The sequence below is a fragment of the Typopeltis vanoorti genome, chromosome 19 (genome assembly GCF_054136105.1).
Source record: "Typopeltis vanoorti isolate ZY-2024b chromosome 19, IOZ_Tvanoo_1.0, whole genome shotgun sequence".
In the NCBI taxonomy this organism is placed as follows: Eukaryota; Metazoa; Arthropoda; class Arachnida; order Uropygi; family Thelyphonidae; genus Typopeltis; species Typopeltis vanoorti.
Genome location: NC_143567.1, coordinates 15,853,103 through 15,878,640, shown reverse-complemented (window position 1 = coordinate 15,878,640; position 25,538 = coordinate 15,853,103). Strand labels below are relative to the sequence as shown.

General features: G+C 36.7%; 1 protein-coding gene across 1 annotated transcript in view; it reads left to right on the top strand.

Annotated features, from left to right (window-relative positions):
• The window catches only part of LOC150095877 (uncharacterized), a 710,412-nt gene that overhangs the window by 313,663 nt on the left and 371,211 nt on the right, over positions 1–25,538 (top strand). Inside the window, exon 28 of the mRNA XM_090409554.1 lies at positions 16,912–17,123. Coding sequence (XP_090265680.1) covers positions 16,912–17,123 — 212 coding nt within the window. The remainder of the gene's footprint in view (positions 1–16,911; positions 17,124–25,538) is intronic.

Sequence of the window (25,538 nt, the reverse complement as noted above, 5' to 3'; positions counted from 1 at the left end):
CATCAAGTGAGGTCAGGGGTGCTAAGAATCTCGCAGATGAAAACAGGCCACTTCTTAAATCTATGAAAATGGAAGTCGGTACCCTAATACTTGAACTTTGGCAAGAGACTACACAATAGATTTATTAATCAAAGAACTAACCAATATCAACTTGGATATCCTTCTAGTGAATGAAACAAAAAGATTGAAAGAACTGACAGCAAGATGGTACAATGGCTCACTGATACTCCTCGCAGCATCCTCAAACAATGGCAAACAAAGCGGAGTGGGCTTCATTGTTAAATCTAAGCTCACCAAGTCGATCCTTTCTTGTAACATCATATCTGAAAGAATAGGTGTACTCGTAATTGGAATAGAGAACAATATAACAATAAAATTAATAACCTGCTACGCTCCAACATCTGTAGCTGATAATCAAGAAATAGAAAATTTTTACATGAATCTTGAACAGACATTAAATTACAAGTCAACATGCACATTCATTTGTGGTGACTTTAATGCCAAATTGGATGTGGAAAAGAAAACGAAATGTTTATAGGACTGCATGGCATGGGAGAAAGAAATAGAAGAGGAGAAAGATTAGCTGAATTTGCTGCAGCTGAACAACTCTTTATCATGAACACTTTTTTCAACAAACTCCAGGAAGAAGATGGACTTGACAATCACTGAATGGAGACACAAAATTAAATTGACTACATTTTAACAGACTGTAAAAGACTGGTACAAAATGTTGGTACAATAGACGAAACATACTTCAACATAGATTCTGACCACAGACTCCTCAGAGCCATTTATAAGAATAGACCAAAAAAAAGAAAAAAAAAAATGAACAATATATCAGGGCAACATCAAACCACAAAAGACAACCCAAACAAATAGACTACCACAAGTTCAGGAAGTACATAGAAGAGACCGAATGGATTATTAAGAACTGTTACATAAATGATGACTATATTGACTTTATTAATAAATTCAACGAGTGCAAGAAAAAATCAGAAATTCCTGTGAAACAAAAGAAAAGAGAACAACTCTCACCTCAAACTATAGAACTACTGAAAAAGAGAAAAGAACTGAAGAAATCTGAAGAAAATTTTCTAGAATACAAAATTATCTGTAAGTTATTAAGGAAAAGAATTCCAGAAGACTAAAAAGCTTTCAGGATACAAAAACTAAGAGAAGCAGTGCAGGCAAAAGTCAGCCTGAAAAAAATAAGAGAGAGAGAGAAAGACTTAAATTTTAAACAGTCAATTCCATCTACTTTACAGGATCAAAATGGAGAAAAACATACTAATAGAAAAAGGATAGAAGAAATTGTGCAGAATTTTTATAATGATCTCTATGCAAATAAGTGCCAAGTTTCAGAACCTATCATTCCTAAACCAAGCAATATACTGGATGTACTTCCAGAATAAATAGAACATGTCTTTAAGAAAATGAGTAAAGGTAAAGCCTTAGGACTTGATCATGTTAAGGCTGAAGAAATCCGACAAGGTGGACCAATTATTTTCAAAGCCTTGGCTGCCAGATTCATGTGATACTTCAAAGAAAGAAAGATTCCAGAGGAATGGAAGACCTCAAAAACCATACTTTTATTCAACAAGGATTACATAAAAAAACTATCGTCCAATCTGTCTACTCTCTCACACATATAAAATCATGAACAGAGTAATACCGAATAGAATCCAACCGAGAATCACACTCTCGAAAACAACTCCAGTAGAGAGCAGGCAGGATTCAGAAGAGGCTTCTCCACAATAGATCATATCCAGGTCATTTCACAACTAACAGAAAAATGCAGAGAATACCGAATCCTTCTATGTTTCCTCTTTATTGATTTTAAAAATGCATTTGATACCATAGATACCATTTGATACCATGCATTTGATACCATAATGCAGTCATCAGTGCCTTACTGGAAATAAATGTGGACCCTACTTATATCCATATGATAAAAGAAATTAACAAAAATCAGACCACACATATAACCCTATTTGATCAACCTATAAATATAGATATAAAGAGAGGGGTCCGCCAAGGTGATGTGATCTCTCCAAATCTATTTACCAGCACTTTAGAATATACTCTGAAAAAAATAGACCTAAACAGAAGAATAAGCATAGATGGTGAAAAACTACAAATCCTAATGTTTGCCAAATCTCAAACTGATATCCCACAACCCAAACGACCTAGAAAAAATGGGTGAAAAAATATACACAAATAGTAGTAAGATAGGCTTAGAAATGAATCTAGAAAAAACAAAATGGATCAAAAACATCTACACAACCGACAGTCACCTATGTATTGATAACATCCCTATAGAGCAAGTTGACTCCTACAATTACTTAGGACAAACAATAAAAATGAATAACAATTTATCTGAAGAACTAGCAAAAAGAAAGAAAGCTGCATGGCTATCATTCAACAGACTAAAAGAAACACTTACTGATCCAAATCTTGACATCTCTGTGAAGGCAAAACGTTTTAATAGCGACATTCTTCCATCACTCACATATGGATCAAAAACATGGAACACGACAAGAAAAGAAGAAGAGACTCTGAGAATAACTCAGCATGCAATAGAATGCAGGATTTGTAACATCAGCAAAATGGAATATGTTAGAAACATGGAATTAAGAAAGAGATCAGGCATAAAAGATATGGTAACTGCAGTATATGAAAGCAAGATCAGATGGACAGGTCACATAGCCAGACTCAGGGATAACAGATGGACATATAGAATACTCAACTGGCAACCAAGAATAAAGAGAAAACCAGGAAGACCACCTACAAGATGGGAAGATCCACTATTGAAATCTATGGGTATAACATGGAAGAGAGAGGCTCAAGATTGAGATTGTTGGAGGTATTTTGTGACCAGCACTCATGGAAAAATCCTGAGTGAAACACAGGTCCATCAAGGTAATCAAGTTAATCCTATTTTTCCATCCTTATCTTGCTGGTTAGTTATCCTCCTTGTCTGTGCTTGTTTGCTGATAACCTTTCCCTTTATATTCATCATAATATTTACTTGCTTTTTGTATTTATTTCATTTAATTTTGCTTACTTTTATTTAATTAAATTTTAATTACTTATTTATAAATTATTTAAACAGTTGATGTAATTTAATGATTTATAAATTCATTAAACAATTAATCTAATTGTTTAATGAATCTTAAATTAAATTCATTTAATTTAATACCATTAAATTAAATGAATTCAACGATTTAATTTAATTTTCTTGCTTCTGTTTTATACTGCTGATGAGCTTGCCAGTTACATTTCTTTTTATGTTTTTGCAACTCCTCCTTGATGATGCTACACACATCTATTTTTCTCAATCTGATTTACTTGTCTTACATTGGGAATGCAGTCTGCTAATGCAGCTTCCCTTAAGCACTCTTAATTATAATTTTCTGTGTGCTGCTGTTTCTTGTATCATTGCAGTGCTCCAAGCTTCCTCTAAATTTGTCATTATTCTTTCTCTCTTAAGTTCCATACACACACACATACTCTTTACAGAAAATTCTATGTGCATAGTCACTTCCAGGTCAAATACAAATACAAATATCAAATTTTGCTAATTCTTATAATTTTGGCTAAGTCAAGCTAATTCAAAAATTGGCTAGTTTTTGTATTGGCTTGACTTAGCCAAAATTATAGGCATTTTTTGTAGACGAGTTTCATTTGTCTGTTGCTAGAGACATCAGCCCTAAGGGAAGGGCTGATGTCTCTATTACTAATATAAATGAAATGTAATATCTCCTTGAACTCTCTGGTACCATTGCATCCTGTAATGACTGGCCCACTGTCATTCAAAACCTGAGAAATTATATCTGGCATTATTTGATCATTCTCACATCACTTGCCCCCTAGAGCGCCTAGAGTGTCACATCACTTGTCCCCAAGATATGTTCACTTGTATCACCCCTGATATATATTGTAACTATCCTCATTTTACACTACTGTTCTCTCATTGAACAACATTTTTTCCAGACACCTAACTTTAAATCCATTCAACTAGATTCATCAGTCATCTTGTTGAATCCCATACATCTATAGAATACTGTACACTGTTCTTCATTCACATTACATTGATTCATTTGTTATCATAACCTTTTTTCCTCAGGTCCCTCTTATTGTACAATGGAATGAGACTTGCAAAAAAAGTGAAAAAAGTTTTTCACTTTTTTTTTCTAGTAATTCTTTTATAACTGCTCTTTTTCTGTACCTTGTCAGCTGTCGAATACTTGTATTTGCCAAAACTATTATCTCTTCCACATTTCCTCTTTCATTCTAACATCTTTAATCATCCTGCAATATCTCTATATCATCATCAGTTACTATTGCTGTTCCCATTTTTGTATTATCAGCAAACAACTGAATATTTCCCCTTAACACATTCTGCCACACTACTCGGGCATAGTTTGTTCCTGTATGCCAAGCAATTTCACTTCTTCAAGGTTAGTATGGGTAATCTCGTTGGCGGCGGTAATCGACATACGAGTATATTCGTAGTTGGTTTGTGTGTTTTATATACCATCTACGAGTATACACACTTTTGCTGCTAGCTCCACAAGCCAAGCATTTTCACTTCTTCAAGGTCAGTACGGGTAATCTTGTTGCCGGTGGTAAGCATCATACGAGTATATTCGTAGCTGGCTTGTGAGGCTCATATACCAACTACGAGTATACTCGTAGTTGGCAGCGGACGTGTTAAATTATTTCCTATATCATTGATGTAAAAATTAAATAGCAGCAGCCCAAGTACAGAGACATGTAGTGCTCCGCTAGCCACCTTTCTTCGTCTTCTGCTGGATTGATTTCTCCCTGATATATGTCCATCAGCTGCTCTTGCATCCATATCACTAACTTCATATCAAACCCCTTTTGTTCCAGCCTTATGCAATAGAGTTCGATGTGGTATCCTGTTAAATGCCTTTGCAAAGTTCAGCAGTATCACTGTTCAGCCATTTCATTTATCCAACTCAATTATCACTTTATTATAAAGAGTGAAAGATAGTGACAGAAAGTAAGAAAAAAAATGACATCTGGTTACTTGCCTCAGGAGAGAATTCTAAGTCAAATAACAAAACTAGTGATTGATCCATGAGGTCTATAAGGATGGGATTATATTTTACAAAGTTTAGTTGATAGGCAGAAAATAAGAGATAAGATAGAAATATTGTTACACCTGATATCTTAAGAATGTAGAATTCTCAGCTATCATGGTGTAACATGAAGAATAAATAAATTAAAAACCCTGCATAAGTGATAATAGATGAATTATTTAAAAGAAAAATTCTTGCATCCAATAAAATATATAAAATATAAAGGTGTTTGTTGAACTAACTAACAAATAGAAAGAAAGAAAGAATATATTAATGTTGTAATATGATATAAAAGAGAAAATTTATCTACGTAAGACAGAAAAGGATTAGTCATAAGAAATGTATGTGAGAGGCTAGAGATTAAATTCATAGAAAAATTTTGGAAAGGGGATTAAATTAGAGGCTAGCACAAGAAAAACAACAGACAATCGCTTAGGATCAATTCCCAGATCGAGACTTCATTACTGGCTCGCCGATCAAATGACGTTTGGCAGAAAAACGCCACCCTAATTGGTCGGTAAAGTCAAGTCAAAAAGGGGGGGGGGGCGGAGAAAAGAGAAGGTGCCGTTAGGAGAGAGGGTATAAAAGGGTTAGAACCCCCCCCCCCTCAAAGGGGACTCTTTTTGGCTTTTGGTTTTGGTTCTGTTCCAGGAGAGTTCTTCGCGAGCTCTTTCGTAGGGATTTCACGGTGTTTTCCTGAGTGGTGAGATAGGGGTTATATCTCTGTCATCACAACACGGAAACAAAAGTGAGTGGGATTTCAATTCCATACTTCCTATGTAAGAAGTGAGGAATGCCATATAGTCCAAGAAAAGAAAGCATATTCTTTGTGTTTCAACTCCAGTGTCAACTATGAGAAAGGAAAAGAAGTAAAGAAATCGATGTCCACGTCGCGAGTTGTACAGCTGTTATATAGATGATTCAAAGTGTGTCCTAAGTTAGGAGAGGTTAAGACCGTATAAGCAAAGTTCAATTCCAAAAGGAACGTAGGAGAAACAGATTATCGGAGAGTTCGATCAGAAAAAGGTAGAAGCCCATATGGAAAATTCAAGAAAGAAAGGTACTGTAAAATATATCTCGTGTTAACTAAGATTCGTCTGTATTAGTTATCATTATTCTAATACTGAACTGTTGAAGTGACCAAGAAAACAATACTAGGACTTTAGTATATGACAGAATATAATGAAAGTAAGCTTACTAATGTTAATATTATATGAGTAATTAAGTGTCCTGAGAATTTTGCATGTCTAATATATTGTATAAGAAAGTTTAAATGTCATAGTTATGTGTCAGTGCAGTAAATGGTTTAGTTAATCTACTTAAGTTTGGATACTTAAATAGTGTGAATTAATCTTATATGTCCGTGTCAAATGAATTTATGTGTTGAATGTGTATGGCATCATGATCGTAATACCCATTATAGGATCATAGCTTAATTATTTGTGATAAGCTAATGTTAGTTTGTAAATATTTAGTATAGCATTGAATTGAGAAATAACTAATATTTGAATTTTACCATGTTAAGGAATTTGATAAACCTTTTATCCAATGATAAAACAGTTGTCTGAAATTGCTGTCCAATGCACCACTTGAAAAATTATGAACCTAATCACGCGGGAAATTAATGTGTTAAGAAACGAGATAAAGTGTCATGACTGCAACATAGTTTCACTTTCAGACATATTTTAGTTCTTTCTCCTTGTTTTTGTATATAATATCTTAAACTAAATGTCCATTTAGTTTAAGATATTATATAAACTAAAAACTAAATTTAGCCTTAAACTAAATTTGTACTAAATAAAGCCTTTAACTAAATTTGTACTAAATAAAGCCTTTAACTAAATTTGTATTATGCCTCGCCTTTTCGCGCAGCATAATACAAATATTAGGGATACTAAGGGGAGAATTAACTTAAGTATTAGTAAAAATTTTGGTGATATCTCGTGCATAGATAATAGTTGAACATAGATAAAGGGGAAATAACTAGATAGAATAAAAATCATAAATTGGGACACAACAATATATAAGTTACTACAGGAGTTTTATAGAATATATGCTGAAGAAATATTCCACTTCATGGATAGAGCAGGAGAAAACCTGGGATCACTCTTGGAACTTGAGTAAAAGTGTGGTTAACAACTGCACAAGGTTAGATTTTTGCTTGTAAAGTGGTTAATTATTGAAACAGGTTGCCGAAGGCAGTTGTAAGTGATTAGCAGTAAATTACTTTAAGGAAAAAAGATATATGATAATAATTGTATGATTGCTGTTTTAGTGATACTTATGCCATAAGATTGACCAAATTAACACAGTAATACAGAAAAAAGAACGAATAATAAATTTTAATAGCTATATATTTCAACTGGAAATTACAGGTTATCATCATCATCAGTGACTTCAGGCGGTTTGAATAGAAAGTAGAATGTGAATGGTGGATTATAAAATATTAAGAGCCATGTAATGTTATACACAGAACAATGCAAAATGGGTAACAGAGGAAACATTCTATTATATTAAAAACATTGTTAATTATGTTTATTTAGAATAAAACTATCCATATCAAAGATATGAAGAAGAAACATTCTGCTTGAGGTTCGGCAGTTGAAGCAAATCTTCAACACCCTCTTTAAACATACAGTGAACTTAAGCCAGCAACAATGGAGCGAGTGTGATTCAGACCATAGAATGTTGTGGTTGGTATCAGTTCCATGTTGTGCTATTCCAGATTTTTGAGATATTTTCTTGGCAATAGGATAGATGTTCTTGCATTCTTTTCTCCACTGAATGTCCAGTTTGTCCAAAATAAGAAAGGTGACAGTCACACGGAAACCATTTCCTCTGTTTCTTCCTGGCATCTACCAAGAAGAGACAAAAGGGATGGTTTATCTTCAGACAGTGGAAACCACAAGGATAGTTTGTCGAAAGGACTGAAAATATTCATTGGATAACTTTTTAAGGATTCCTGAGATTGGTTCTGAGATATTAGAAATGTATGAGATAGGAACACTTCATGTAGTTTCACTTGCTGTTTGAGCTAGGCTTTATAGGAATCAAAAAATGTGTTGCATAGTCCATCCTGAAAAGCCATTCTGATGCATATAATGCTCGATGTCAGATGTTCTTGCTGTATAGATTGTGGTTTAGAGCATATAATATGAGCATGATGGAACAAAGATTTTATGATTTTAGTCTTTTGAGAAGAATGGTGAGCAGATTGTTGTTTTCTATAAATAGAAGTAATTAGTTCACCTGAAGAAGAAAAAGAATGAGAGAGAGAGAGAAAGAGTAAGACATTTAGGAAAACTATTTTGTTTTCTTTGTGTATTTCCATAGTGAAATTGATTCAGGGATGTAGATAGTTTAATTTTTCAAGAATGTTTGGGCAAGGGGTGCTTAAGGGTCAAAGCTGTATAACTGAGAGGAGACCTCCACATAGCCTTTAAAGGAATGCGGAGAACCGACCAGGGCTTCTGACCTAATGCCCAATCCTCACCTTCTCGTGGTGAACCCTGTTGGGTATCTACTTGGATACTGAATGAACGAGGATGGGCTGGCAATTTGGGATTTAGCTGACCAAATTGTATTCTTATTGGTAAAACCAAAATAAAAAATGATGGTATGACATGACAAAATTTCATGCCGGCTGGAGCGTCGCCCGGTTAAACAAGGCCCCCCTTGTTGTTTTCGCCAGGGAACCAGGGTGAACAGCGAAAGGTCAGCTACTGGAACAAATCTGAAAACAAACCTGAACTCAACATTACCAGAGTAATGTTGAGATTTGAAATTAGATTTGAAATTTGAAGTGATCACTATTCAGTCTTGAGCAGGATAAAATTGAATTTCATATTGAAAAGAATAACATTTAAGAAAGTTTTAAAGCGATTAAAAGTTGAGCAGCTCTCAGATGTGAACTGTAGACTAAAATACATAAAGATTATTGAAGAAAAATTGAAAGAGTTTGAGAACAGGAATCAAACCTGGAGATTCAGTGGCAAGCTCTGAAGAAAACATTGATTGATTCTGCCAGAGAGGCATGTGGTGAGGTTGTCTGCAAGTATAAAAAAATCAGAACTCCCTGGTGGACACAGGAAGTTAAAGAGGCAGTGAAGGAAAAGAAGAAAGCATATCAAAAGTTCCTGTCAAATAAGTCAGCTTGTGCTCTTAGAGAATACAGAGACAAATGTAAGAAAGCTAAGAGTGTGTAAAACTAGCTAAACGAAAGTCATGGGAGGACTTTGGCAAGAACATAGAAAATAAATATCAAGAAGGTGGCAAAATATTCTGGACGTTGTTAAAGAAGCTTAGGAATGGAGGAAAGAGTGCTGTAAAAGGAGTTAAAGATGATAAAGGTGACATGAAAACAGGAGATGTATGGAGTAATTACTTTGAAAAACTGCTAAATGAAACAAGCAGTGATGACAGCACAGGGGTAAAAAACACTGACCATGCATGCAGTCAGGAATACATATCCATACTTGAAGTAGAAAAAGCCATTAAAGGCTTGAAATGTGGCAAGGCAGCAGGGGTATTAGACCAGATGATATTCGACAAGAAATGCTGAAGTATGGTGGTATAAGAGTCTTACAGTGGCTGCACTGCATAGTTCAGAAAGCCTGGACAGAAGGACGAATTCCCGATGATTGGAGTAGAGCTCTCATAGTACCCATATATAAAAAGGGAAATAAAACTGAATGTGAGAATTACAGAGGTATTTCCCTACTGAGTGTTCCTGGCAAGATCTATGCAAGTATACTTGAGAAGAATTGTGGAAGAAAAGCTTGGTGAAGAACAAGCTGGATTCAGGCCAAATAGAGGCTGTCAGGATCAGCTCTTCACTTTACGACAAATAGTCGAGAAAGCATATAACAAATATAACAAATATCCAGCAATACAATGGTCTGGGTGAATACATAACACCTGTGATGAAAGACTGTTGGAATTTTCCCATATTTGCAGATTAGTTATCACCAATACCTGCTTTCAGACCCCCCCCCCCCACTATGGACCTATTCTTGGACATCTAACATTGATAGGTCAAGGCAACAATTGATTGTATCCTGGCTCTCCAATGTGGAAGACAAGCATCTTTGATGTGAATAATTGTTCTGGAGCAGACTGTGGCACAGACCATCAGCTAGAAAGAGCCAAAGTCAGACTAAGACTCTGAAAAAGTCAGGCACGCACATTAGACTGGATGTCAGAGTAATTCCTTGTGGGTTCAAAGAAGAAGTATCAATTCAGTTAGATGATGTTTTGACCACTAGTGAGGAGAACTCACCATAAATGCTTTGAGAAGGAGTCAAGGTTATTATACAGGAAACAGCCAAGAAGTAATTTGGCCCAATTAGAAGACCAAGAAGAGACTCATGGATATCAGTTCATCATGAGATCTAATGGAAAGAAGGAAAAACAAAGAGACACAGGGACTGAAGAATCTCATCTCTTATAGAGATTATATAGAGAAGTCATAAGAGCCATCAGGCAAGACAAAGAAAATTTTTATTCTAATAAATGTGAAGAGATAGAGTTCCAGATGAGAAGGAACAATTAGAAAATAATATTTTCTTTAGTTTATGAGCACAAGTTTAAGTCCAAATTGAATGTCATCAGAGACATGAATGGAGCAGTATTAACAGAAGAACTGGAAATCAAAAGATGGAAAGAATACCGTGAGGAATTGTACATCAGAGAGGATAAGGAAAATTTGGAGGAGCTCTCTCACCAGGAAAATTTTGATTTGCAACCTCTTCCACTTAGGCATGAGGTTGAAAGAGCAGTTCAGCTTAACAGCAGTAAGGCTCCTGGTACAGATGGAATCCCAGCAGAGTTAATTAAGACCATAGGGGATGGAGGGATAATAGTGTTTCATAGATTAATGACAACAATAAGGAAGACAGGATTATGGCCTAGAGAGTGGAAGAAGTGAGTTTTCATACCACTGTGTAAGAAGGGAGATAAGAAGCACTGCAAAAACTATAGAACTATTAGTTTAATCTCTCATGTATTCAAGCAAGATCTTATTAAAGATCATTCTAAATAGGATTAAGGCCAAAGTTGAGGCAGAGATGCCTGAAGAATAAACAGGTTTTAGGAAAAGTAAGGGTATCAGAGATCAGATTCTTTATCTTAGACAGATCATAGAAAAATATAAAGAATTTAGACTCCCTATGGTAATGTGTTTCATAGACTACTCTAAATGTTTTGACCATGTTCATCATGTGAAACTGTGGGAAGTAATGAAATGAAAAGAATAAGTTTTCCTCAACACACTATCAGGTTGATAGCTAACTTGTACAGTGAGCAAGATGCCATGGTAAGAACAGGCATTGGATTAACTGATTGGCTTCAGGTTAGAAAGGGAGTAAGACAAGGATGCCTATTTTCTCCTCACCTGTTTAGTATCTGTGCTAATGACATCACATGTGTAGCATTGGATTAACTTAAGACAGGAATTAATATAAGTGGTAGATTGATCAGTATTTGTGAGGTATACCGATGATACAGTATCCCTTTGTAATGACAAGGAAGAACTAGGACAAATTCTTGATAAAGTTGACGAGATCAGTAAGAACAGAGGACTTCAGCTTAATCCTAACAAGACAAAGATTATGGTTCTCAAAGGAAATACAGACAGGGATGCTCCTAAGAAACAAGTGTACCTTAATGGAGAAAGAATTGAGGAAGTCAGCAATTTCGAGTACATGGGATCCATTATTGATGTGAAGAATTGATGTTCAGAAGAGGTCAGGAAATTAGGACTGGCTAAAACAACAGTGAGAGACTTGTCTAAAATCTGGAAAGATGGATCTATCTCCACAGCTACATCCAAGATCCTCAACTTTGTTAAGGATTTTGGATGCAGCTGTTTTTCCAACAGTGACTTATGGATATGAGACTTGGAATCTAAAGAAATCTGATAGGAAAAGGATAGCTGCTTTTAAGATGTAGTGTTACAGAAAGCTGTTGAGAATATCGCATATACTGAAAGTGGACAAACAGATGGGTACTAGAAAGGATCATAGAACTTTATAGCTCCTTAATGATATTGATAGAAGAATGTGTCCAGAATACTTTGGACACATTGAAAGGATGAAAGGAGGACTTCTCAAACAGTAATCGAAGGTGAAGTTCCTGGAAAGCGAGGAAGGGATCGATGAGATGGATGGAGTGTTGGGAATGCCTGATTTTCAAAGAATTGAAGCCTCCAAAAAAGTAAAACAGGACCACCTGGAGGACTGGTCTGCCACATCATTGATCATGTGACTGACCATACGACATCTGTTGATGTCGTATGGTCAGTGATTCATGACCAAGCTGGTGACAGGTCTGTGAAATGCTTATGAGGTTAGAGGTGGAGGAGAGAGGACATGATGAAAAATTATAAGTTACTAAACGGATTCTATAAAATTGGCACAAAAGAAATTTTTCAATACATGAAGAGTAGGGGGCAAACAAGAAATCACCCAGGAAGTTTATGAGTGATGTTAATAAGGTTGTATGAACCAGGTACTTTGCTTGGTGAATGATTGGAATGGATTGCCAGAGGTAGTTGTGAGTGCCCTAACAGTTCATATCATACCTTGAGAGAGGTATGATATGAACTGTTTGGTATGATATCATACCTACTTAGAGAGAAAATGGATTAAATGATGAAAAAAATGAGGAATTATTTGTAGGGAGTGAGATCGCTAGGTTGTGCGCAGTGATACACAGAGCACAGCGAGAGTTAGAGCACCTGCAAAACTCTTTCCAGAGTGCCTCGGCTAACAGAAATATACAAGTGTTTGAAAGGAAAAATAAGCATAAAAGTGGGAGAGTTTCTAAAATGAAGGAAAGAGTGTTGTATGGTGACTCGTTATTAAGAGGAGTGATAGATGGGAGTTTAACTAAATCGTACTTACCCGGTGCGAAATTTAAGGATGTAAGTGAGAGTATTAGCGCGCAAAAACAGAGGGTGAAAGAATTGATAGTTGTGGCGGGTACGAATGAATTGAAAGGAGATAAATTTTTTATGAGAGAGGTCTTTAAAGTATTGTTAAAGGTAGCGAAAGAAAAGAGTGACAGAGTTAGGATGGTAAGTCTGTTGCCGCAGTATGACAGAGAGGAGTTTAGAAGGAGGGCCATAATCGCAAATGACATTATGCGCAGGTTATGCAGACAGTGTGGTGTGGAATTCATGGACATGTGGAATGAGTTTGATGGGTGAAAGGATTTATACAAGATGGGTGACCTGCATCTGAATGGATTTGGTGTGCAGAGACTGGAAAAAGTGTTGCTGAATGAAGTGAAAATGGATGTGCAGAACCAGGGAAACTAGAACTACCAAGGAGGTGGGGGGAAGTGGATATGCGGACATCAGTGAGACAGTTGAATGTAAGAATGTATATAATGTACCCGAGCCAGTACTAAGGGCAAGAAATTGGAATGGGATAGTTAGAATAACGCATCAAGATAGAGATGGGTCAAATGACCTCTGAATTTCATGTAATCTAATGCCAGGAGTATTAGGAACAAGAAGGAAGATTTTTTGGCCTTGATTGGCTCTTCCTGGCCCCAGGTTATTGGCATTAGTGAAACATGGCTGACGGAAGATGATATAGTTAGTGGGATAGAACGTGTAGGTTATAGTGTGTTTAGGAGGGACAGAGAGAATAAAATGGAGGGAGGAGTGTTATTGATGATAGCTGATGAATTGCAGCCAAGGAGAATTGAAGTTGTATTGCAGGACAGTGAAAAGAGCTCATTTGAGGCTATTTGGTGTGAGATTGAGACTGGCAGAACAAAATATATAGTTGGATGCTGCTATAGACCAGGTGATGGAATAGATGGTGGAGATAGTATGCATAAACAAATTGATGAATGAGTGGAAGGAGAGTAATTATTATGGGGGATTTCAACCATGGTAACATTGATTGGAAGAAGGAGAGGACACATGTGAGGAAAGAAATTGATTTTATTCAGTTATTAAGGGATAACTATCTGAGACAACATGTAAGTGAAAATACTAGGGGTTTGAGAGTGCTTGACCTGGTAATAGCATCTGAGAATTTGACTGTGATGAATATGACCATGTTGCCACCTAATGGTGAGAGTGATCATAAGGTCTTGACCTGGGAGGTGGCTAAAGGTGTGGAATTTTCGATTAAGACAGGGTATAGGTGGAATTACCGTGCTGGCAAGTATGACAAACTTAGGAGATTGCTTGGATCAGTGCCATGGCATGTAAAACTGCAAGGGCTGGATGCCGATAGAGCATGGGAAGTGGTCAAAGAGAACTTACAGGAGGTTATGGCTGATTCTATACCTAGAGTCCAAATAGTAAAACAAGTAGGGGTTAAATGGATGAATAACACCATTAAGCTTGAGCTGCAAAAAAAGAAACAACTGTGGAAGGAATTTAAAGAGAAAGGTGACCTGCAGGCACACGAACGGTATAAAGCACAGGCCAGAAGGGTAACAAGTGTGATAAAAAAAAAAGCAAAAGCGGATTATGAAAGGAAACTAGCTATGCAAGCTAAAGAGAATCCCAAACAGTTCTTTCAATATGCTGCAAGCAAAAAAAAAAAAAAAACTCTACATGGCAGAATGATTTTAAGGAATGACGATGGTAAGGAGGTCACTGAACCAGTCGATATAGTGGAATTGCTCAGCAAGCACTTTGTAAGAGTATAATCATCCACGTGGTGACATTGAAAAAATGAAGGAACCATTAGTTTATACGGGAATTGTGATGAATGAAGTGGAGGTGAATAGTCTATTACAGAACCTTAATGTGAATACATTGGATGGTTACTGGCACGGGTCTTACGTGTAACGGCTAAAGAATTTTCAGTGCCCTTGACCATGTTGTTTAATCTGAGTCTTCAGTCTGGTTTAGTCCCAAAGGTGTGGAAAGAGGGGAAAATAGTTCCACTGCATAAAAGAGGATCCAAGACTACTGTTGCAAATTACCAACCGATCAGAATATCAGGAGTCGTTGTCAAGGTCTTGGAGAAAGTAGTCAAGGGAAAAATACAGGAATGGATGGATGATAATGAGATACTGTATGGGGGAACAGCATGGCTTTGCGAAGGGTAGATCATGCCTCAGTAACTTGCTCAAGTTTTATAACACAGTGACAGCTGAACTGGATAAGGGTAATGAGTTTACAGTGATACTGCTGGACCTGGCTAAGGCATTTGACAGGATACCACATGGAATTCTAATCCGTAAACTACAACATATGGGAATGGATATAGGGTTGGTGAGATGGATAGGTGGGTGGTTGATGGAGAGATATCAGAGAGTAGTTTATTCAGGAGTAGAGTCCAAAAGACGGCCTGTGACTAGTGGTGTGCCGCAGGGTTCTGTTCTTGGACCACTGCTGTTTAATTTGTTCATTAACGACATAGGGAAGGATCTAAGAGGAACAGTTAATTTGTTCGCTGATGATGCAAAGTTAGGTAGGGCAATAGTGAATGCAGAAGATGTCAAAATCTTGCAGGAAGACTGGATAGGTTGGAGTTCTGGGCTAAGGAGAATGGATGTCAATTTAATGTGACAAAAGTGAAGTTATGCATTTTGGGGTGAAAAGATTAGCAGCAGTATACCACATTGGCACAGTAGTCAAGATGAGGTCCATAGACCTCATCTTGACTACTATGCCCAGATTTGGTCAACGAGGTTTCTTCTTGATGGGGAGGAGGTGGAGAGGATCCAGAGGCGAGTGACCAAGATGATAGCTGGTCTATGGAATGAATCTTATGAGAACAGGTTGGAGATTTGTGGGTTGCAGAAATTAGTTGATAGGCGAAAAAGGGGTGAAAAGATTAGCAGCAGTATACCACATTGGCACAGTAGTCAAGATGAGGTCCATAGACCTCATCTTGACTACTATGCCCAGATTTGGTCAACGAGGTTTCTTCTTGATAGGGAGGAGGTGGAGAGGATCCAGAGGCGAGTGACCAAGATGATAGCTGGTCTATGGAATGAATCTTATGAGAACAGGTTGAAGATTTGTGGGTTGCAGAAATTAGTTGATAGGTGAAAAAGGGGAGATATGATTGAGACATTCAAATTGCTAAAGGGTTTCTATAGGATTAATTCAGAGGATATTTTTGAGATCAGGACTGGTGGTGGGAGAACTAGGGGACATCTATGGAAGCTGGGCAAGAATGTGGTTAGCAAGGGTGTTAGAGCTGGGTTCTTTACTTTTAGAGTGGTAAATGAGTGGAATAAACTGCCAGAATCTGTTGTGGGTGCTATGACAGTGAATGAGTTAAAGGCAAGGTATGATAGATACTGTGAGAATGTCGAATAGTTGTGTGGACATGATGTTTAGGGCCTCCCTCGATGAGTCGAAGGACTCCCTGGAGTTGCCCATAATAATAATAATATCTCTCCTTAAGGTTAAGGAGAGATGTCATAGGTATTGTATGACTAATGGTTTGGTTTGGATCACTTACAATGAATCTTTTGACTTCATAGAGATAAACCTGTAATAATAATAATAATAATAATAATAACAACAACAACAACAACAACATCAAACTACAAACATGTCTCAGAAAGAATTCCATTTTAAATAATTCCAGGTCAGATTTATAGAAAAGTGCCTATTCCAGTAAGTTTTGCAGTAGAATTTGATGATATTCCAAGAAGTAAATGAATTTTCTCTGAAAGGATATTGCTTTTTTGTATTAATGGTTCATCTTGCTAATATTGATATTAACATGACAGTCTGATATAATATTTACTTAACAAAAGATTTTGTTATGAAATTTGTAATTTACAATGAACTTTAATAGGATTTTTGAATTTTTAGATACTAATCAGGCAGCATATGACGTGATGGCAACAGTTGAATATAAAACAAGTGGTGCAGTTTCTCCAGCATGTCTCGGACAATATATCAGCCATGTTGGAACATTTTACAGTTCTCTAAATCATTTGCTATCAGATCGTTGTTCTGCCATTAATGTGAAGATGGACATTACTTTTCACAATACTACTATAAGAGCAAGATCAGAAAATGAGGTAAAGTGTTATTGAATATATGCACATCTGTCTGTATATATATAGCTGATTATTACTTATCTTATTATTATTATCTCATCTTGATGGCCAAGTAGTATGGCTTCTTATAAACCTGATTTATGATATTATAGGCATTTAATCATATCTGGATAATGTCTGTCAATTGCATGTATTTTCTGGCCAGGTTGCTTTTTTTGAGGATGAAAGACTCAAGTTTCTGGAAGGAAAAGACTTTTCAACCTCAACATGAGGTTAACTATCTTACCTTAAGCTTAAAATCCCTTATACCAAAGGTCTTTTCTTCCTAAATGGAATTTGAATATAGGTTTTCAACCAGAGGACACTACCATTTTTTACGAGTTACACATACTAATTCTTATCGTCCGACTGCATGGAATGAAAACATCAAACGACACCTTAAATTCATTCACTGATTCCACACTTTCCTGTGATGCATTTCAATCACATACTACTCTTTGGTCGGAGGGGGGGGGGGGGACTATGCAATTTCTAGGATGATTTTTTTCTCTCACTTTACTATATGAATGATATCTTTGTATCAGGTATGAAAAAAATATCATTCATATAGTGAAGGGAGAAAAAGAAATCATCCTAGAAATTACATAGTTTTTTCCCTCCAAGGAGTAGTAGGTAACTGAAATGGATCACAGGAAAGTGTGGAATCAGTAAATGAATTTAAGGTGTGGTTTGACAAGCACTGTTTGAACTTCTGTAAAGAGTGTTTTCATTCCATACAGTCTGACCATACTCCTTATAGACATATGTCTAATTAATATAATTTTTAATCATATCGATATGCTATCAGTCTGTCCTGTAATAGTATTGTGAAGTCTTGAAACCACTTTAGTCGCCTTCTTCTATTCATCCTTTCCAACATTACTCATCATCATCATCAAATTCCTGATATATACCCTCAAGGGGTGTACAGGATATGATAGTACTACATGAAAAATATGCATCATTACAAACTTCCTATCTACAATTTTCCTCCAAATCAGTCTGTTACCTGTCAAGACTCCATCATTATCAGATCTTATATTTCTGTCTTCTAAGGCAGGGATTCTCAACCTATGGTACGCGTCCCACAGGTGGTACGTGAGCCTTACTGGTACATCTAATATCTTGAATTAAATATAGTGGTACGCCACTGGAAAAGGTTGAGAACCCCTGTTCTAAGGCACTTTTTATTGTATCAATCCACCCATATCTTGGTCTTCCTCTGGGTCTTTTTCCTGCTAACCTTGCAGAGAACACTTGTTCTGCTAATCTTTCCTCTCCCATTCTGTTTAAGTGATCATACCAGCTGAGATTAGCTCTGCTACCACATCCCTGGATGCTGACAGTGGCAAGTTCTTTACTAATATCCTTGTTTTTAATATGATATTGCCATTGCTGCCATCTGTTCATGCCTCTAATCTTTCCCAGGACTCTCATATCTGCAGTCTCTAGTCTCTTTGGTCAAGTATTTGACTTCTGACCCAGCTCTCAGATCCATAAGTTAAAATTGGCTTCAATACTGTTTTGTATACAGCTAATTTAGTGTTTTGGCTAGTTTCTCTCTTGTTCCATATAAATTTATTCAGTTGACTGCCTACCATACCAGCTTTGTTGATTCTGTTGTCTATTGTCTATTTCCATATTTAATTTTACATCTTCACTAAAAATCATGCCTGAGTAGCTGAAATGTTTTACTTGTTCTATAGGTTCTATATTCACAGTGCAGTTGATATTTTCAATGTTCTGCCAATTTTCATTGCCTTTGTCTTTTTAATGCCGACCTTCATACCAAATTGTATAACTGTTGTAGTACATACTATGTACTACAACAGTTATACAATTTAGTCAGGGAATCTTGCAGACTTGTAGTGGATTTATTTAGAAGTATAACATCATCTGCATAAAGCAAAGAGCTGACATTAACATATCCAATTTTGATATCAGGTTTAATACCACTTTCCTTCATAATGTGATCCATATAGATAATGAATAACAGAGTGGATAATGCATATCCTTGTCTGACACCAGATTTAACATTAAACCACCTTCCTGTACTTCAATTCTAACTGCTGACATACAACTCAAATAAAGTATTGCTTGATATAATGCCCCATTTGACACCATATAACTGTAGCATTTTGAATAGCTTCTCTCTTGGCACCTTGTCATATGCCTTTTCCAGATCTACAAAACTTAAATACAGATCTTTGTTATATTCTCATGATTTCAACTATCTGCTGTAAAGTGAAAATCTGATCCTGACAACCTCTGTTTGGCCTGAATCTAGCTTGTTCTTCACCAAGGTTCTCTTCCATAATCCTTCTCAACCATTTTTCAAGTATAATAAGTACACTTTCATATATCTTATCAGAAACACTCAGTAGAGAAACATCTGAATGTGAGAATTACATCTGTAATTCTCACATTCAATTTTATTTACCTTTTTATATATCGGTAATATGAGAACTCTACTCCAATCATCTGGAATTCGTTCCTCTGTTCAGGCCTTCTGAACTATGCAGTGCAGCCACTGTAAGACTTTTATTCCTCAATACCTGAGCATTTCTGGTCGAATCTTTCCACATTTCAGGCTTTTGATCGATTTTTCTACTTCAAGTATGGATATGTATTCCTGACTGCATACCTGGTCAGTGTTTTTTACCACTGTGCTGTCATCATTGCTTGTTTCATTTAGCAATTTTTTGAAGTAATTACTCCATACTTCAAGGATATCTTTTTCTCCCTTTTTCATGTCACCTTTATCATCTCTGATTCCTTTTACAGCACTCTTTCCTCCATTTCTGAGCTTCTTCAACAACCTCAAGAATATCTTTCCACCTTCTTGATATTTATTTATATTTTTACTAAAGTCCTCTCATGATTTTTCTTTAGCTAGTTTTTCACAGTGTGTGTCTGCATGGTTAGCCAAGTGATTATGTACTCCGCATCCATATGCCCGGGAAAGGATTGTCCTGTTTTCGATTCTCGTCGCTGACGTGGGGAGCTAAGGATCTTTCTCAGATATAGCCAAGTTAGCCGATCTTGGGCGTGGACTGCAGGGTTTTTCTCCCCAATTTATCTGGGGTTTTTCCTCCTGCAAAGCAGGCAAACTGGTCTTAAGAGCACAACGCTTCACAGAGAATTAAACATGGTTCCCCACCTCATATTGAGTTATGAAACCCAAAAATGGGAGGCCAAGGACCTACATGGGGCTGTAGTGCCGAAGAAGAAATTTTACACAGTGTTTAGCTTTCTTACATTTGTCTCTATATTCTCTAAGAGTGCAAGCTGACTTATTTGCCAGGAACTTTATATGCTTTCTTCTTTTCTATCACTGCCTCTTTAACTTCCTGTGTCCACCATGGAGTTCTGATCTTTCTATCCTTACAGACAACCTCACCACATGCCTCTCTGGCTGAATCAATCAGTGTTTTCTTCAGGGCTTGCCACTGAATCTCCAAGGTTTGGTTCCTGTTCTCAAACTCTTTCATTTTTTCTTCAATTATTATTATTATTATGTAACACCTCCAGGGAGTCCAAAGACCCATCGAGGGAGAGCACCTACTCTACAACTCTCTGTCTCCACCACTCCAGTAACTGCAACTACCATCATCATCTATACCAATGGAATCTACCGCCGCTCATCACCACTAGCATTTTCACAGACAATTGCAAACATCCATGCCCACAGCGGGAATCGACCTGGATACGCTAACCACTCAGCCAACCAGGCTGGCTTATGTTTGTGTATTTTAGTCTACAGTTCACATCTGAGAGCTCCTCAATTTTTATTCGCTTTAAAACTTTCTTACATGTTAATTCTTTTCAATATGAAATTCAATTTTATCCTGCTCAAAACTAAATGGTGATCCTTCCAATTTCAAATCCTCTGTTTGCTCTGGTGTCCTACACCAGGGAGAAAACATCACTATCAACAATAACATAGTCAATGAGACTTTTCTTGTTCCTTGCCTCTTCTCTCCATGTGAATTTGTGTACATTTTTATGTTGGAACATGGTGTTAGTAATAACCAGTCCATGACCTGAGCAGAAATCCAACAGGTATTTGTCATTATTATTAGCTTTGCTCTTTTCTCCAAATTTTCCCAAAATATTTTTGTATGTCTGACAATCATTTTCTACTCTGCTATTTAGATCCCCAACAAGGACCAACTTTTCATTTTTCACTGTGTCAGCTGCTCTCTCTAAAGCCTCAAAACATTTCTTCACTTCTACCTTAGTAGAAATTTCTGTGAGACCATAGGCACAAATAAGTCTCATTGTCCATTTCCCCATTCTCATATTTGCCCGCATCTCTCTACTTGAGACTGCCTGCCATTCAAGAAGACTAGCCTCGTATTTGGTGTTGAATACTATCACTACTCCTTCTTTCCCTTGATTGTCATTGCCTGACTATAACATTTTGTATTTATTGCTCAGAAAGATCTCACCAGTTTTTGCTTTTTTTGTTTCAGCCACCCCTATTATATCAATCTGGTACTTATCCGATTCCTTAGCTAGCTCCATTTCTTTGCCATTCAGGCTTCTTATGTTGATAGTACCGATCTTGAACTCTGGTGATATTGAGTTGGGGTGGATTTTAGGATTTGTTCCCGTAGCTTACTTTTCGCTGTTTGCCCTGGTTCCCTGGCAAAAACAACAGGCGCCTTGTTTAAGTGGGCAGTGTCCCAGCCGGCATGAAATTCTTTCATATTGTACCATTATTTTTTATTTTAATTTAAGCCAATAAGAATACAATTTAGTCAGCTAAATCCCAAATTGCCTGCCTATCCTTAATCGTTCAGTATCCAGGTAGATACCTAACAGGGTGCACCATGAGAAGTGAGCATTGGACATTAGGTCAGAAGCCCTGCTCGGTTCTCTGCATTCCTTTAAAGGCTATGTGGAGGTCTCCTCTCAATTATATAGCTTTGACCCTTAAACACCCCTCTAGCATTACTCTGTTGCATCAGAAACAAGATTTTCAGTAGTCATTTGGCATGTAAATCCATTCCTAGTCATAATCAAAGCTGAGATTTTGATTATTTCAGTATTGGATGAATGAGAGATCACTGTATATTTTTTTCTCACAAAAGCTTTCAAGTGATAGGTCTCTCCACTCACTTAGGTACATTGCAGCAACCCTCAACAACTGAAAGCATATATGCCACATTGAATCTTCTTATTCTTCAGCATAATATAGATTGCTATATTATGCTGAAGAATAAGAAGATTCAGATTCAGAAATGAGCTTATATCTGTTATGAATGCTAGAAGTATCAGAAACAAGGGAAATGAAATGGTTGCATTGGTTGAAATTGTTCACCTGAAAATTGGAATGAGACATGATTGGATGAGGATGACATCCAGAGAAAAATAGGCATGGAATGGTATGATGTTTTTTTATGAAGATAGGATATAAAGGGAGGTGGAATGCTGTTGATGATAGAAAAGGAGTTATGTCCATAAAAGGTATTGATGCAAAGGGGAAATTGTGACATTAGGTTTGAGGCAGTAGGGTGTGAAGTAGAGGTGAATGGCATGAAATACTCAGATTTTTTTTAGGATTTACAACACGCAGAATGGTGACCATGAAATATATAAGCAAATTAGCCATAAAATAGGAAAAGAGTGATCATTATGGGTGATTTTAATCATGGCAGTATAGGTTGGGATGATGAAAGAGGAACTGGTATTAAAGAAAATGAATTTCTCAAATTGTTGAGGGACAACTACCTCAGACAGTATGTAACAGAGGACACGCGAGGATTGAGGGTCTTGGATTTGATTAGTGGATCTCATAATTGAGGTGTGTGTCAGATCTCTCTACATTTTGGGGAGAATGACCATGAAGCAATTACAGGGTGGTTGCCAGCTATGTAAAGACATCTGTGAGGAAGTATATATGGAATCACAATGATAGAGATTATGAGAAGCTCAGTGGACAGCTTGCAAGTGTAACATGGAATAAAGAATTGAATAGAAAGGAGATCAATGCTGCTTGGATACTGTTCAGGAACCATCTAGTAGAAGCAGTGTCTAAATATATTTCAAGGATGGGGGAGGTTAAATAAGGTAGGTGTGAAATGGATGAATGAAGAGATTAAATATGCAGTACAGAGAAAGAAGCCATTATGGAGGCAATAATAAGATGAGTGGTAATACCGTATTTACTTGAATATAACTTGCCCTCACATATAACTCGTACCCCTGATTTTACTTTATGAAAAAAGAAATTAAAAAGTTTCGCATACAAGAAACAGTTTAAACACGTTCACATTGGGGTGATAGTAACTTGCTTGCTCACTGCATAAACAACATGCCTTCCCCAACAATTACTTGTTTTTCTTGCATCTGCAAGAAAAACAAGTAGTTTTATTGTATCACTGAATAAGGTGATACAATAAAATAAGGTACAGAGACATTTGCAGTCTGTGTAATATTTGTCAACAAATATTGCAATTAGAGACAACTTGGATAAAAATGGTGCTAACTGTTTAATCACATTTTCCCTCCCACGGAAACTACACATAGACCCAAACAAAACCATATGTTGCACTGCCAAACACAGTGTCTAACTAAAAACTATTGTCCAAATTTTCAATTACATGAAATAAGTATTTGATTGCATTTGAAATTTTGATGTCATTAAGACAGATCACGAAGGCTAACTTCAAATAAAATTCTACCAGTGAATTGAAACTAACATGCTGTATAATGTGTGTGTGAGTCCACCCACCAGCCTGGCATGGAAGCAGCATGCAAATAAGCAGCAGTAAAATTCAACCGAAGGGTTGAAACTCTGTGTCAGTTAAGCATGCCTACATGACATGGAATTGGTACTCAAATGCTAATGAGTAGTGATGTTGGAACAATAAATGGATGAAACAGTGTTCTGATGTGAATGTGTTAAAACTAAGAGATAAATAGACAGTGTTGTTATGGCAGGTTCAGATATTTTGGTTGGTTGAAGAGAATCAGCATTTCAACTCAACAATTGTCGGCTTGCCTTTGTCGTTGAGTCACATGATCTTTTGTTAATACTGCACGTCTTCATAACTGCTCTATCTCTCCTGGTCTACCATTTCTGTCCATTTCATGCTCTGCTTTCACTTCTTATTAGTCATTCAAGGACTGTTCATTATGTATCTCGAGTCTTATAAATTACTGGTAATTTTTTGCTTGAAATATGGAAAAACGTTCATGTTACAGTGCTGGTTTATTGATTTTGAAGAAAAACATGGCAGTTGAGCAGCAGGCTGTGAGTTTTAAAGTGACTGGGTTTAATGTGCAATATTGGCGTAAACAGAAACTTGCATTTAGATAGCACCAGTTATTCAAGAAAAGCATTGCAAGTCTAAACACAAATCTAAAAGTGAAAAGTTTCCTTAATTAGAGGACAAGTTACTTGTATATGAGTTAAGTTTGCATAAAGATGGTTGCTGTGTTTCACACGAAATGTTACATTTCAAAATTAGCTACAAAACCAGGCATCAGTTGCACAGATCTGAAAGTGAGCCGAGGTTGGATCACAAGATTCATGAAGAGGAAAAGTCTTTTCCTCTGTCGAAGGACATCCCTTTGCTAAAGAATGCTGAAAGATTTCGAGGATAAAGTGATGGATTTTCATTGCTGTGTGATTCGACTTAGGAAGAGCAATAACTATGTTATCACAAATAGGCAATGCCTATCAAACACCCCTCAATTTCAACATGCTGACCAAACAAACAATAACAGAAAATGGTGAAAAAAAGTGTGATAATACACACCGCTAGAAGTGAAAAACAACGATTCTCGATCATGCTCACAATTACTGCAGATAGAAAAATGTTGCTTCCTTGCGTAATATTCAAAAGGAAAACAATGCCAAAGGGGAATTATTCCCCTGGAATTCATGTAAAGAGTTTGAGAAAAAGGATGAATGGGCACTAGATTGGTTTGAGATTGGATTAGAACAGTTTGTGACAAATGGCCAGGGACCTTATTTTGATGCCTGGCTCTCCTCATGTGGGATAGCTTCCATGGACACTTAGGATCTGAAATAATAAAACAACTTTCAGATACGATGACCAATGTGGCCATTATTACTGGTGGTCTTACATTTTGTCTACAGCCCTAAGGTGTATTGGTCAACAAACCATTCAAAGACTATGTACGAAATTTCTACATGGAGTGGATGGCAGCCAGTGGCTACAACCTGAATCTGGCAAGGAAGATTAAGATACCATCATTAGAACTGTTGTGCAATTGGATTTTGAAAGGTTGGGAAATTATTTTGTTAGAAATAATTGCAAAGAGTTTTTTAAAAACCAGCTCTCTAATGCCCTGGATGTGAGAGAATATGATGCTATTTAGATAGATGATTTTGATGATGCACACAAGGAAACCACTCTTGCG